Source organism: Pleurodeles waltl, chromosome 6, assembly GCF_031143425.1.
Source record: "Pleurodeles waltl isolate 20211129_DDA chromosome 6, aPleWal1.hap1.20221129, whole genome shotgun sequence".
Taxonomy (NCBI): domain Eukaryota; kingdom Metazoa; phylum Chordata; class Amphibia; order Caudata; family Salamandridae; genus Pleurodeles; species Pleurodeles waltl.
The window spans coordinates 1,668,407,115-1,668,423,051 of record NC_090445.1 but is presented as its reverse complement, the minus strand read 5'-3'; the positions used below and the strand labels follow the sequence as shown (position 1 = coordinate 1,668,423,051).

Below are 15,937 nucleotides of genomic sequence, written 5' to 3'. Positions count from 1 at the left end.
GCCAGACAGTGGATGCAAGAGAGAACACACAGCATCAGCATCCTCATGCAGAGGAGGCCATGGGCCAGTTGTACGGTGTTTTGTTTTGCAAGTCGCAATTTGCGATTTGTATGCAAATAGCAAATTGTGAGTTGCAAAAAAAAGGGAACAACAGTGTTAACTACACTGTTTGCTATTCCGAAATGGGTTGCAAGGGACCTGTCTCATTAATATTCATGAGGAAGGTTGCAATTTGTGACACATTTGGAAACGGCTCACTCACAGGGATGGTGGCCTGCTGGGGTCAGCAGTCCACCATGTGTGTGACTGCTTATTCAATAAAGCCGTATTTTTTTTAAAATTGAAACACAGCCTTTTTTCCTTAAAGGTAACTGGGATGCATTAAAAAATAAACATGACAACTTTTATTTTCATTTTTTCAGAGTAGGCAGTGGTCCTTGGGACCATTGCCTACTCCAGAATTTTTTTTTTTCGCTACCATTCGTTTGCAAATGGGTTAACACCAATTTTAAATTGGTGTTAGCTGGGATTGTTTTGTGACCACATTCACGGTCACAAAACAATCCTACATGGACCTGAGAGTTGCAGTCAGGAAGGGACGCCCTTTAAATGCCCCTCCCAACTTTCGAGTTTCAATCCCTATTTTGCGAGCCGGTAACAGGATACCAACTCGCAAAATAGGAATAGTACATTGTAAAAGACCAGTTGCGGTCGCTGTTAGAAATGGGGTCTTTGGTTGACAGTCAGGTTACCCCCTGTTCAAGCAAGGACCCTCACTCTAGTCAGGGTAAAAGAGAATCCCCCTCAGCTAACCCCTGCTTACCCCCTTGGCAGCTTGGCAGAGCAGTAGGATTAACTTCAGAGTGCTAAGTGTAAAGTATTTGTACCAACACACACAGTAACTTAATGAAAACACTACAAAATGACACAACACCAGTTTAGAAAAATAGAAAATATTTATCTAAACAAAACAAGATCAAAACAACAAACATCCACCATACACAAGTCAAGTTATCAATTAAAAAGCAAAAAGAGTCCTTATGTAGTTTAAAACACACACTAACACTGTTAGTGGGAGAATGTACCTTGGGTGCGTCAAAAATAACCCCGCACGGGCGAGTGTGCGTCAAAAAGGGCTTGGGATGCATCGATTCCACTCACGAGCAAGACCTTGTGTCGTTTCTCCTTTCGTCGGGTCGGGGCACGTTGTTTCTTCTCTCAACCGGGTCAGCACTCTCGGGTCCGGGCAGGCCTTCTGTTGTTTTTACACACCCAGTGGTACTTGCGTCAGAAATCCAGTCGCACGATGATCCGAAAACCACACAGCGTGGGTTGCGATCTCCTAGCCTCCGTCAGCAATGCTGCGCGTCGTTTCTCCAGCTCCGTGCATCAATTCTTCGGTTGCGTTTCCGGCAAGTGACGATTTTCAGCCGGTGAGCCGGCGGCGCATCGTTTCTTCAGCCACAGATCGGAGTTGTTTCGATCTTTTCCCCACACAGCGCTCTGTGCGTGGATTTTCTCCTCTTAGGCTGCTAGCTTCTCCTTTCAGGGTCCCAGGAGCTGGATGGGCACCAAAGGGCAGAGTAGGAGTCTCTCCAGAGACTCCAGGTGCTGGCAGAGAGGAGTCTTTGCTGTCCCTGCAACTTCAAACAACAGGAGCCAAGCTCTAAATCATGCCCATGGATATTTCTTCTCAAGATTGAAGGCACACAAAGTCCAGTCTTTGCCCTCTTACTCTGGCAGAAGCAGCATCTGCAGGATAGCTCCACAAAGCACAGTCACAGGCAGGGCAGCTCTCCTTCCTCAGCTCTTCAGCTCTTCTCCAGGCAGAGGTTCCTCTTGTTTCCAGAAGGGTTTCCAAAGTCTGTGGTTTTGGGTGCCCTTCTTATACCCAATTTCTCCTTTGAAGTAGGCCTACTTCAAAGTAAAGTCTCTTTTGAATGTGAAATCCTGCCTTGCCCAGGCCAGGCCCCAGACAATCACCAGGGGGTTGGGGACTACACTGTGTGAGGGCAGGCACAGCCCTTTCAGGTATGAGAGACCACTCCTCCGTTCCCTCCTAGCCCAGATGGCTCATCAGGAAATGCAGACTACACCCCAGCTCCCTTTGTGTCACTGTCTAGTGTGAGGTGCAACCAGCTCAACTGTCAAACTGACCCTGACGGGGAATCCACAAACAGGCAGAGTCACAGAAATGGTATAAGCAAGAAAATGCTCACTTTCTAAAAGTGGCATTTTCAAACACACAATCTCAAAATCAACTTTACTAAAAGATGTATTTTTAAATTGTGAGCTCAAGGACCCCAAACTCCACATGTCCATCCGCTCCCAAAGGGAATCTACACTTAAATCAGATTTAAAGGTAGCCCCCATATTAACCTATTAGAGGGACAGGCCTTGCAACAGTGAAAAACGAATTTAGCAATATTTCACTGTCAGGACATATAAACCACAATACTATATGTCCTACCTTAACCATGCACTGCACCCTGCCCTTGGGGCTACCTAGGGCCTACCTTAGGGGTGACTGACATGTAAGAAAAGGGACGGTTTAGGCCTGGCAAGTGGGTACACTTGCCAAGTCGAATTTACAGTTAAAACTGCACACACAGACACTGCAGTGGCAGGTCTGAGACATGATCACAGAGCTACTTATGTGGGCGGCACAACCAGTGCTGCAGGCCCACTAGTAGCATTTGATTTACAGGCCCTGACATCTCTAGTGCACCTTACTAGGGACTTACTAGTAAACCAAATATGCCAATCATGGATAAACCAATTACATACAATTTACACAGAGAGCATATGCACTTTAGCACTGGTTAGCAGTGGTAAAGTGCTCAGAGTTCAAAAGCCAGCAGCAACAGGTCAGAAAAATAGGAGGCAGGAGGCAAAAAGATTGGGGATGACCAAAAAAACGTCCAACAGTCGCAAACAACGATTTTCACACTCCACGACCCCAAAAGCAAGTCGTACATCTGGCTCCAACAACAGAAAGGAGCTCCGCCATGATGCCTACCAATGCCCAGCAGTGGTAACATGTCTTCTTTCTATCATAAATCAATCTAATTGGCAATCTTTTAGAATCTTGATCAAAATACATGCCAAAGAATATTCTCTGTTACAATCCTTGACATGGAGTGCATAGGTTGTTTTCAAGTGTCAATGTGCTCGCTCGCTTGCCACGCTGTATTGATTCTGTGTTTTCTTCATAGGTCCGTGTGTGTGTGTGGTGGGGGGGTGATGATATGTGTTGCTATTCTTCTCGGAACTTGGGTTTCGCATATGTGCACACCAACGAATTTCTTGCAGCCGGGAGAGAGATTAAGGACCAGGCAGGCCAAATTTAAATGACTAGGGACCTGATTTGAGTGGGTGGAGTAAAGGCAGTCACGGGTGACTTTACACTTCCAATGAAATTTAAAGATTACCATCTGCCCGCAGTGAAATCTCTTAGTTTATATGGCCCACCACCATGGTTCTTTTTAGGTTACAGTTAGGCTTAACAAATATATGTTCATTTTATTTTCATGCTAGGGGTATGGATCCCATGGTTTAGATACAGATAGAGGTATTGGGGTGCAAGTAGGAGTTATAAAACAATATCATGTGTAGAAATACCAGGGTAGAGGCAGTAGGGTATAGGTAGGGTTTATTTATGAATATTTTGGGAGAGGTACTAAGGTATAAGTAGGAGGACAGGTGCTAAGGTAAGTTATTGATTGAGGATTTAGGGTATACAGTAAAAATCTAGGTACAGGTTAGGGTAGAGTTACTACGGTATGGGCTGTAGGGTAAAGATAGGGCATAAGTATGAATATGTTGAGCGGTACTAAGGTATAGGTAGGAGGACAGGTGCTAGGGTTTGCTATTGATTCAGGTTTAAGGGTTTACTGTAGATAACTAGGTATATGTAAGGGTATGGTTACTAAGGTATGGACTGTAGGGTGAAGATAGGGTATAAGTATGAATATGTTGAGCGTTACTAAGGTATAGGTATGAGGACAGGTGCTCGGCTTTGTTATTAATTGAGGTTTTAGAGAATACTGTAGATATCTAGGTACAGGTAAGGGTAGAGTTACTAGAGTATGGGCTGTAAGGTAAAGTAAGTGCAGAAGTATGAATGTATTGGTACAGGCACTAACTCATAGGTAGGCAAGGGTAGATTTACTCGGGTATAGGCAGTAGGGTATATGCAGGGCATGTGTATGAATGTATTGGTAGAGGTACTAAGGTATAGATGGGGGAACAGGTGCTAAGGTATGTCATTGGTTGAGGATTTAGGGAATACAATAGATATCTTGGTATAGGCAAGAGTAGATTTACTAGGGTATAGGCAGTGTATAAGTATCAATGTATTAGTATAGGTACTAGGGTATAGGTAGGAGAACAGGTGCTGCTGTGTGTTATTGGTCGAGGTTTCAGGGTATACAGTGGATATCTAGGTATAGGTAAGGGTAGATTTACTCGGGTATAGGAAGTGGGGTATAGGAAGTCATAGGTATCAATTTCTTGGTATAGGTACTAAGGTATAGGTACGAGAGCAGGTGCTGCGGTGTGTTATTGGTTGCGGTTTAAGTACATACAGTGGATATCTAGGTATAGGTAAGGGTAGATTTACTCGGGTATAGGCAGACATAGGTATCAATGTATTGGTAGAGGTACAAAGGTATAGGTAGGGAACAGCTGTGAATGTATGTTATTGAGGTTCTAGTGCATCCTGTAGGTATGTAGGTATAGGTAAGGGTACAGTTACTATGGTATAGGACAGACAGAGGTGCTAGGGGATACATGGAACAGCGGTGATAGTTTGAAGTCAGCAGCTGAGGACTAGGGATAAAGAAAAAAAACAATCAAGAAAGGAGAAGTGGTATCGCCTTGGGTGTGGGAAGAAGCATGAAGGGGAGGAAAGGGAAAAAAAGGGGAGAGTAGACCTGGGGTAGAGGAGATTCCCTGCAAAAGACACACATGGGATCTGTGCAAGTCTGTAGGTAAAAAGGCCTTTCTTAGTGAAATATGTTCTCCAGGATGGATTCAACATGTCTCATTTAGGAAAAATCGAGGAAACATGTTCGTGGAGAAAGATTCCACTGAAAAGGGATTTTTTTTTTTCAGATTCAAATACAACCTCAAAAAATAATTCCAGGATTGTAAGGGAGGAGCCGGGGCAGCGAATGGAAAGCCCGGTGTCTAATCCACTACTTCGGGTGAGTCCTAGATGAGGTCCTTGGCCGTACTCCCCAACCACATGGAGGGAGATGGGATAGCACTGAACTCCAAGAGCCATGCCCCAGTGCCTTGTTTGTGAATCTTGGACTCTACAAGGGACAGCCAGTTGTCCTTTCTAGGTGTCAGGGAAGCCCCTGCTAGCAACCTGCTCTCTCTGGGGAAAAAAACACAATTTCAAAGATCATAAAATGACTAGGACCTGATCAGTAGGCCTTGAACAACGAGAAGTAAACAATGAGTTTATCCAGCAAGAAGAACATCTGAGGGAGGGCTATGTGCAAATACTTTCTATGCTCTCCTCCTCCCCCAGTATCCTTTCATCCTCAAACACTTGTTTCATTTCCCTTTGCCTCTCAAAACCTCTAACTTCGCTTTTGCCTGTGAAATATTTTCTTCCATGATTCTTGTATATTTCTTGTTCTCTCCCACACTTTTCTCAGTCTCCTCAAGCTTTCTTCCCAGGTCCAGTTCTCTCAAACACCCTTCTCTGCATTACCCTTTCTCTTTCCCTCTTCTCAAGCTTTTCCACCTCTGGTTCTCCATCTATTTTTCCCCACAGCTCCCTCAGTCCCAACTTCTTCATCCTAGACAAATGTACTCTCTGTAGGCTCAAACCCACAGCAACCGTGAGACAAAGGCTTGGTAGGCTAGTTTCATCAGGACCATCAAGGCTGCATCTGTGATAACTTGGGGTTGGGTCTCCTCAAGTGGTCATTTACTCTCTTCTCTTCTGCTATTCCAAGGATGCCCTCGGCTAAGACATTCTTGCTTTATTAGCATCACTAAAGAAAAAGGTTTTACCCACAGAATTGTGCCTCAAGCCAGCACCCCTCATATGAAGAGAGGTGGCTGTCCGCTGAAAATTGTATAACTTTCAATCTAGACTGTAGCTTCATTCTGGGCTTCTCTTCGCATCCAGACCCTCTCCTCCGACTCTCATTCTTTTTCATCTAATTCAGCCCACATCTAATTCTCTCCGGCTCTATTTCATCAAAGTCTCTCACTTGCAACCATATGTCAAGCCCTCCATTTTGTTTTTTCCGATCACTTACCTTATTTGTCTCATCCGCCTCTTTTTCTTTTCCACATCTTTTGTTCGTTCAAAACTGTTTTGCTTCTTCCACCTGCTTAGCTCTCTCTCATCAGACTCCCACCGCCTTGTTCTAGATCACTTCCGGTCCCTCCCAGATCTGGGCTCCGCCGGCTGGTTGGGGAATCGGAAGGCCCCTGCTCTCAGGCTTGGATGGACCTATGGACATCAGCCATCCATCCTTGAGAGGAGGCCGCGGGCCTGCAGAGGCCGAGACCCTCCCAGTCTCTAGCAGTCCAGCTACCCTCGGACCCCACCTTAGTGGCCAGCAGGTGGCCCAGATCCGGTTAAAAGAAAATGCCAAAAAGCGCCATGTGTTTACACAACTGCAAAGCTGTGCAGCTTCATTCACATTGGTGTGGGGAGCGGTAACAAGGGCGAGAAACGCACTGTATTGGGGAATACCTGCTTGCCACTGCCGTGAAAGGAACCATGGGTGCCCTTGTGTGTATGGGTGGCTAACAAGGTCCCAGTTACCCCGCCCTCCCTGTTGCAGGTGGTCCTTGAGGTTTATCGTCTGCTTTCTGCAGCTTTGCAATCCGGCACCACTCAGGAGTCACCAAAGATGTAGATGGTCATTATTTCCAGTGCATCAGGTAAGTCCAGTGCTTAATTTGTGCTTGTTGTTTCCGGTGCTGAGCATCGGCACTTATTTGTGAGGGCCGGGGCTTATTCTTATGCCTCAATCATTTGCTGCGGGCAAAAGACATATATGGGACAGACGGAAGAAGGAAAAACTAAAAAGCGTCATAAAGGGAGAAAGTAGAAAGGTGCAAGAGTGAGATGAAGGGGCAGGGGGTGGCCGTAAATGGATTGAAGAGGACCGGGATGGCTTCAGGATTACTCTGCCTCAGTATTCAGTGATTGCAGATTTAATTACAGCAGCCTCGTGTTTAAGAGAAAGGCTTTGAGCACCGGCACCTCTTAATTTACAAATTAAGCACTGGGTAAGTCTTCTCCTTGGGCTCAAACATATTTCATTTTGAGCATCCAGCTACCTGTATTTGGCACTCAATTTACCCGAGACAAATTCTTGATTAGCTGCTTAAAAGAAATATTGCTCCTGTGTTCTGTGCCAAGGCCTGGACTATGGAAATACTGCAATGCCTTTCTCTCCAAAGCTAACTAAAATCCTATGGCTTTTAGCCAATATATTTGAAACAATGTGTTCTACCACGCACTATTTGGCACCATGTATGTTTGGCACCATGTATATTTACATAATTGCCTAGGAGGGAGAACACATTTACAAAAAGCAATGAGGTGCTCAAGCTTGCTTCCTGCCTATAACATGATTCCAGTGCTACAATTTGTCCCCGCCCATTCTCCCGTGATGCATATCCGTTCATACATTTCTTCAAATAGGCCCTTATTCTTATGTATCTCTCATGCTCTTCAGCTCTCATTCATTTCCAACTCTTTTCTCCCATATACTTATTTGTTTCCAAATTCTCTCCCACTTACTTCTCCTTCCATCTTTTATTTTGTGTTTCTTTTCTCTCTTTCTAGCCCACCGCTTACATTTTCGTGACCTCACTATAGACAACTCCATCTGTGTGTCATAGACACCTTTGTAAATAATAAACAATACTCCACAGAGCCAATCCTTGTTCACGATTGGATGCTTTTTGTGTCAGTCTCAAATGCTTTGCTCTTATTCGGTGCTTTCCTTCCTTTAATTGTTTGACCCGCCCACGGTACCTTTTTGGTTTTGCCATCAGTATATTCAAACACAGCATTGCATCTAATGTTCTTGCACTCTGTGATATAGTCCCCTGCCTCTATGCCGGACCAGTCCCTTGAATCTGAAGTTATGTAAGAATTTGGGGGATCACTTCGAATATAATGAGTGCATGTTTTTGAATCAAACAGCCTCTTGCAAGGTGCACCACATCGGATGTTTACGTATGCCTCGCAAGCGGTTGATGTTAAGACATGTAAAGTGATCCTCCCCCACACAACACCCCCCCCCCCACCCCCCCACACCCCGAACCCCTACCTTGAGTCGTTAGATTTCAATGGCCGGCCCAAATAAATGACTGTCCCTTGCAACAAGTTATTTGCTACAGCATTTCGAGGAAATAACATGTATAATTGGTATTTAGTTAGGCCCTGCGGCTGGCTGAGCAAATTAGACTGTGTAAATATTTTAAAAGGCTGCTATTGGGCAGGGAGACTTCGGCAGTAGGTGCTTGATCGTCGCAGCCTGCAATCTTCACCGACTCAGCCCAAGCGGTTCACATTTGATTTGGAACACCTGCTGGCAGTGAAATTGTGAAATAGCGCCTTCTGACCCAAGTCTCCTTCCTCCTAGTGGCAGGAAAGATCTAATTCTCCCCCATGTTTAATTGCCTCCAACGTGTTTATGTCTCAAGCATCATGCTCTCCTGTTTTGCTTCTTCTCACCCCTCTCATTGTCTTCTGCCGGTCCCATTCTGTCCCAAATCACATTCTTTCTCAATCTCACTCACCTCCCCCACATCCCACACTCACTCCAACATCTTCCATTCTCATCCATCTCTCACTCCCAGCTGCTTCTTTTTGTCTCGCCCTCCTTATTCCTTAACATTCTGCTCCTGGCCGTTCTCATCCTCACCCAGCACTCTCATTCTCACCCAGCACTCTCATTCTCACCCCGCAGTTTCTACCACTTCTCTCCTCACCCATCACCCTCATTCCCTTCCACCTCTCTCTTTGTCAGGTGTCCCACACCTCAGTCCTCACTGCTCTCTCGTTCACCCCAACCTCTCCATCACTCTCTTTTTCTCATTCTCACCTCTGCCATTGTTACATGCTGTCCCTTCTGTCAATCCCATCTCCTCTTCACTCATGGGCCTCTAACACTGATAGGTAGCATGTCAGTCACTGAGTCATGTCCTTTTTTAGTTCTGGTTATGGACAGCTGTAGCTGTCCCTTCACCAGGCCTTTTGCTTCCCCGCTATACAGAGTGATATGGGATGATGCAATACAGGCCCGGATTTACCAAACTGACATGTGGCGCAGGGAGGCAGCGAAAAATACTGTGTTGCTCTGCATGAGAAAGAGTGGACAGGGGAGTGCCATGTTTACAGAAACATGGCACTCTATTCCTCTCTCCCTAGTGCTGGCACAGAAATCTGCTGCTGTGCGCCACACACACACCATTGCACCATAGTGCAAGGGTGCCTGTCTGAGTGGAGCATAGGGTTTGTACTGGAGGGATAGACTTCCACTAGAAAATACTATGCTCAGTACACAGGTAAAGTCAGAAAAGAAAGGACAAATAAAAATATTTATCTGTGATAGCGCCTAGTTGGAATGGGTGCTATTTTTTGACACAAAACCCTATTTCCTTTTTTAGTAAATAAGGTTTTGCATCAAAAACCTTGGGTGGTTGCATAGGAACGCCCCTCCACCACCCAATGAAAGCCCCCTTGGCGCTAAGTAGTGTGTTACTTTTAAGTGATTTTCAGCACAAAACAAGTTTTGCGCTGAAAAATAAAAAAGTACAAAAAAGATTTTGCATCAGATTTGGTCACTTTTGTGACGCAAACATGGCACAAAATCATAGTAAATGTACTCCACAGTGTATTCATTATGTAGGAGGCACAGTTTGTGATATATTGACGTGGAATCAAGGAGAGGTCTTAACACCTGGTTACCCCTAGGTTTCTGACTTCTCTTGATTTTGTTGAAGGGGCCGTGAGTTCCTTGGGCATATGGCGAGAGACTGGTATTTTTGCCATTATCTGCAGATCATGAGCTCTGTCACAGTGGCGCTGAGCTTTAAGTGCAGAGTAAAGTGCAGAGTAAAGTTTTGCGTTGCAGAGGTCACCTGGCTATCCATTTTTACGATGAGCTAGCTGTTATCTGCATAAATGTAAAAGATGAGGTTGAATGATTTATTCAGGTGTGATAACGTGGTTAGCTAGATGTTGAATAATAGAAGGGATATCATAGACCCCCTGGGAGACGCAATATTATAGGGTGTGAGGAGTTGATGTGAAAGATGGTAGGCAAGCTACACATTGCCACTGAAGTAAGAAGCAGTCAGTTTCAGAGCCTTTTCACCTATTCGGGGATGATGGGGTCTATGTGGCGGTCGACGGCGTCAAATGCAGATGATGAATCCAAAATCAAATGGACAACACTTTGTCTTCAGTGAGTTTTAGGTCATCCTACATTGGTTTGATGATTGGCTCTTCCTGGTCCGAAGAAGGCGGTATAGTGGCACTGGCTCACACTTTACGAATCTTCATAAATAAATGATTACGGTTATTCTAAACTCCCAATTAAAAAAATATATATTGAAAAAGCCTGAGTTTTATTTTTATCTACGGCACCATTTATGCCTGCATTTCTAGTACATTCCAGCAGGTGGCAGGGTTGTCACGCGACAATCCTTTGCGACCTGGAGCTTCAGCAGCGAAAAAATATCGATTGAGAGCAAAAAAATCCCAGATTTCGTAAAAAGAGGAGGAAATTGGGTGTTTTTTTCTTGTTCTCTTGTATTCGACCCGTGAATAAAACGTCTGCATAGGACGCGCTCCCACAATTCCCGACACTCGGACAGGAGGCCACGGAGAGGCGAGCTCGGCTGCTGGCACGGTGGGAAAGGTCTGTCACCAGGTGAATCTCCAGACTAGTCAACTTTGGAAAGTGGTGTTTCCTTCCGGCTACAAAGATGCTCTGACCAGGCAGAAAGAGGCAGTATCTCTGTCTTTCCATTGCTGGGAGAGTACATCTCCATAGGTGCACGTGTTTTCATTCAAGCATCTTCAGGGACCAGCCATGCCTCCTCACCTGCTGGCATCGGAGAACCTCCGCAGGGCGCCCTGGGCTTAGCCTGGCACCCACGGACCCTCCCATGAAAGCGCCATGGGCAGCCTGGATCTCGCGTTTTGAGCCGGACCCGGTGTCGAGGGCGAGGGCATCAGGCGCTGGGCGTCCGCAAGAGTCCCCATGGTCGGGGCAGGTCTGCAGCTTCCTTTATTTGTGCAGGGGGCTTCTCGGCGCTTTTCAGATGCCATTTTCGGACGAAGGGCAGAGTCTCCAGGGGGTCTACAAGTCAACGGCGCACAGGGACCTGCAGCCTGCAGGCGATGGTGGTCTCAAGATGTGCGGGGAGGGTTACACCAACCAGACCTTCGTGTACGACGATGGAAGCACGCAGAAGTACACCGCCAGGTACGTCCTCGTCACCTCCTCTTACTCGCGCGCCTAGCAGGGGCATTGACCACCTCGGTGAGCTAATGCGCCAACCGTGCGAATCCCTGCGGGGACGGCTCCATCGTTCATCATTCTAAGGTCGACAACACCATACCGCTAAGTAGGGCAAAATATCTATTAGCGACACTTTGGGGCTCTAATGGTTTAGTAATGTATAGAAACACTTACGGCTTTGAAGGTGTCACTGGTGGTGTTTTAACGTGCTTTGATTTTATTATCTATATGTGATACTGTTTCAATTATGTTATAATGCTCCAAGTGCCTAGAAGCAATATTCTAGTTTACACTGTAACCGCAAATAGATGTAAATACCTATATCACCCTGAATAATAACAATACTAATCCCAGTTATTATTAATATTATTACAGTAGTAGCGTTAGTGTTATTAGTATAGCCAGTAAACACAGCCATCACATCTGGATATTATAAAATTCCTTGCATGAGAACAGGACTCTGGTCAGAGCTGTCTGTTAACACTAAATGAACATCGCATGACCTGCTGTATTTGCGACCTAGAGAGGGTTATCTTGTCTTTTTCTGTCAAATCCATCTTTAAAAAAAAAAATATATATATATATGTGTATGACAAAATACACCTACAATCCCTACAAGCGCCCACAACTCATTAAAGAGCAACTTTCCTTTTTCATGGTTGTGGCACTCAGCATTCTTGAGGCGCTCTGTATTGCCAATTTATCGAACTAGAATGCACGGAGATAAAGCGGTATGTCCAGGAGCACATGGTTTGCCTAAGTGGAGAAGCCAGGATTAGAACGCTGGTCTCCTGATTCCAAAGTCAGTTACTTGGCGTCCGGTCCTCATATTCTCCCCGACTCGTATATTATGCACCAGAGGTAGGAAGATTCATATTTCTTAGGGTCGTACAGAAAACGGACTTGATTTCTGTGCTGTGGGCAGAATGACGTGAATGGTTTCAAAAGGATGACGAGGTGACGTTTGGAGGCCTTTGCTGAGGGTTGCTCTGTCTCGTTATACGGGTGTTTCTGTCCAGTAATTAGAAAGCATAGTTTTCTTGAATTAGTGCTAAACGACACCCTTCTCTCTCGCCGTTACTATTTAAAGCATTTAAAGGAGCCAGAGGGAGCTCAATAATGTGCCGAGGGTCACACAGTTTGGTCAGATGGAGACGCCATGATAACAGTACTCGACCTTTAACTATACCAGGGATAACGTAGTCACCAGAACACACCAAGCCCTGCCTTGCCTCCTGACCTTTCGCAGCACACATTGAGTAACTCAAATGGAAATTTAATTCACGTGTCGATTTTGAGTGTGGGGTTGCCACTTACAGCTAGGTCGCAGGACACCATGGCCCAGATTTAAGAGGGCCTAGCTAGAGGGGGCTCAAGTGATGGGGGGGGCGGGGGGGCCCAGACTCTGGCCAAAAGAAGCATCACACTGATCACAGGCTTTTTTTTAGCAGAGGCATGTTATTGCATTTTTTAAAAGGTAACAGTACTTAACTGCAATGTTTAAATAGGTCTAGAGATATTTAAACATTGCCATCTTTATAAAATAATTGTGAAATTTTTTGAGGGGGACGCAATGATTTTTATTTAGCAACTGGGGGGGGGGGCGTGGTATTAAAACGTTTGGAGACCACTGACAGCGCCTCCTTGAGCCACATTAATGTCATTTGTTTCGTTAATGTGGCCCAACGAGGCTAAAATCGCCGAACCAGATTTACAAAGTGGCGCAATGCATGCATTGTGCCACTTTGTTATCCTTTGCGCTACGTTATGCCTGTGCCAGGCTTAATGTGTGCAAGTGGGGCATTCCCCCATTGGATTGGGGGGGCAAACAAATGGAGCAAAGAAATCTAAAAGATTTCTTTGCGCCATTTTTTGGGGCACTAAAATGGGGCACATCATTGGTTACAATGGGCCCCTATGTACTGCTCACGGTTAGCACCAAACCTTTGGCACTAACCTTGAACAGCATCAAGGCCATTATTTATACTATTTTAGTGCCGCATTTGCGTCATTTTTTGATGCAAAAGTGGCGCAAACTTACCAAATACAATTGTATTTTGTAAGTTTGCGCCACATTTGCATGCAGCGCTAAAAAAAGTATAAATCTGGGCCCAAGTGTCATCATAACTTCTGACACTATTGCCCCCTTCCCTGTGACATGGTGCACCCTATTTTAAATACAGTGCACACATGGTGGCGATAGGGGGCGCAAAGGGGTGCAAGGAAGTGCCACATTCCTTATATCTGCCCCCACGCTTCTAGGCCTGGGCTTCCACTTTGCACATCATTAACTGGCTGTCACTGGGAGCAGCCCATGGCCACAGCCTCCAGAACACCCTGAACTGTCAATCAAAATCTCAGAGTTTAAAGATAGCGTCTTGACGTCATGGAGTGAGGTGGCAGCGATCCACGCTGGGGGGCGATAAAGCGGGGAGAAGGAAGGTGTCCGGCAGTCTATGTGATGTGAACTGAGCGTTCACGCAGGCAAATATCCACTTGGTTCTGCACATTGTTTGACTGCAAAGAGTCCGGTGTAGTGAGGGGGGGGGGAGGGGCTGCACGGTGCACTGCTTACGTCCAGAGTGACAAGATTATTTTGTGCCACGTGCGCTTAAACGTGATCCAGTAATCACATCAAAAAGAATGTGCCTGTTTGTCTGGCTGTCTCTCCATCTCGTCTCATTTTACTCACTTGTATAGTCTTGCTCAGTGCTTTAAATGGGCCGGTACTCACCGGTACTGAGTACCGGCACTTCTTATTTTTTTCACTCTGAGTACCGGCACTTCTCTGCTACCGAGGAGAGTACCGGTACTCATGAAGGGTAGGCTCATTAGCTGCTAGTGCTGGTGAGCACTGGGCTCGCAGAGTTGAACCCGCCTCTGACAGCAAAGGTGCTTCTGTCGCCCTAAACTGACCCGGGCTGAGCTATTCACCGGGGATTATTTGCCTAATGTCTGGGTATTTAGGACCACGCTGTGTTTGTGAGAACAGGGTCCATTCAGGCCCTGTGCTGTCAATCACATTTACACACTCATGTGCTTTTGTGTAAACACAGGAATTGAGGCAGCCCCGCTGTGACAACTAAGAAAGCCATGGGAGGAAAGTTTAAAATGGCTTTGATCCCACCTGAGTCTCTTGAACCTGAGGGTCTGCTTATGTATGTGTGTTTGCCTGCTGGTATGTGTGTGTCTTTGTGTGAGAGAAAAGCGAATGAAAGAGAGAGAATCGGGGCAATTTAAGGAGGACTGTGTGGAATGCTTTGGGTGTGCGCCTCTGCTTGTTTCTTTCTGTGTGTGCACGTTCAAGAATATATAGTATTGTGCAAAACGACAGCAAATATGTATGCCAGTAAGATAAATAGTGTTGTGTTTCGCTTACATTTCGTTTAACGAGTTAACTTGTTTTGTTTATTCAAACACATTTCTCATGGGCCTTGGCATGTGCTGCAACTGGTATATAAGTCAAAGTATCCCATGTCTTGCTCTTAGCCCCACCCACCACACTACTAGTATATGTTAATGAGTACCTGCACATATTTGTTCCCACTTAAAGCACTGGTCTTGCTGCTAAGTGGTAATTAACAGCAGGGGATGGGGAGGCGGGGAACTTAACGAAAAGGAAATTAGGCGTGGAGTCTTACAAGCATTTCGGAGGGGTTTTAAATCGCTCTCTATCTATCTAGCCAGCAATCAATCCATTCACCCATCCATCCGTCGTTCGTTCATCCGCTCTTCTGTCCGTCTTCCACATATTTATCCATCACTTGCAGTTACTCATACATTAAACATTTATAAGTGTCAGAGGATGTGAGCCCTTTTCAGCTGGTCTGTCCAATCCCCTCCACATCTCCAGAGCACACTGTGGTGTGAGACACCCAGTGCTTAATTTGTGCTTCTTGTTTCCGGTGCTGAGCACCAGCACTTATTTTTGAGGGCCGGGGCTTATTCTTCTGCCTCAAGCCTTTGCTGGCAGCAAAAGACACATATAGGAAAAACGCATGAAGGGAAAAACGAAAAAAGCGTCACAAAGGGAGAAAGTAGAAAGCTGCAAGAGTGAGATGAAGGGGCAGAGAGTGGCTTTATATGGATTGAAGAGGCTCGAGATGGCTTCAGGATTAAGCTGCCTCAGTATTCCATGTTCACACATTTAATTGCAGCGGTTGCTGGTTTAAGAGAAGGGCTTTGGGCACCGGCACCTTTTTATTTACAAATTAAGCACTGGAGACACCTCAATGGTCATTAGCTTTGGGAGGACCAATCAGATGTCACGGTGATCACCGATTGACAACATTATAATGTGACAAGAGAAGTTTTCGTTTCCAGGACCGCGACTTCTCCCCTTCATGTTTGCACCCCAGCCCGCTCCATCCTTCCCATTTTCCTCCCTCCCCTCTCCTGCAGCCAGACTCAGCCCC

At 45.7% G+C, this 15,937-nt stretch overlaps 1 protein-coding gene across 2 annotated transcripts in view; it reads left to right on the top strand.

The window, feature by feature from the left end:
- The first annotated feature begins 10,813 nt into the window (after nt 1-10,813).
- Nucleotides 10,814-15,937, top strand: part of KCNT1 (potassium sodium-activated channel subfamily T member 1) — a 1,355,573-nt gene continuing 1,350,449 nt past the window's right edge. For both annotated transcript variants that reach the window (XM_069241642.1, XM_069241641.1), the window contains exon 1: nt 10,814-11,486. In XM_069241642.1, coding sequence (XP_069097743.1) covers nt 11,167-11,486 — 320 coding nt within the window. In that variant the 5' untranslated portion in view covers nt 10,814-11,166. The remainder of the gene's footprint in view (nt 11,487-15,937) is intronic.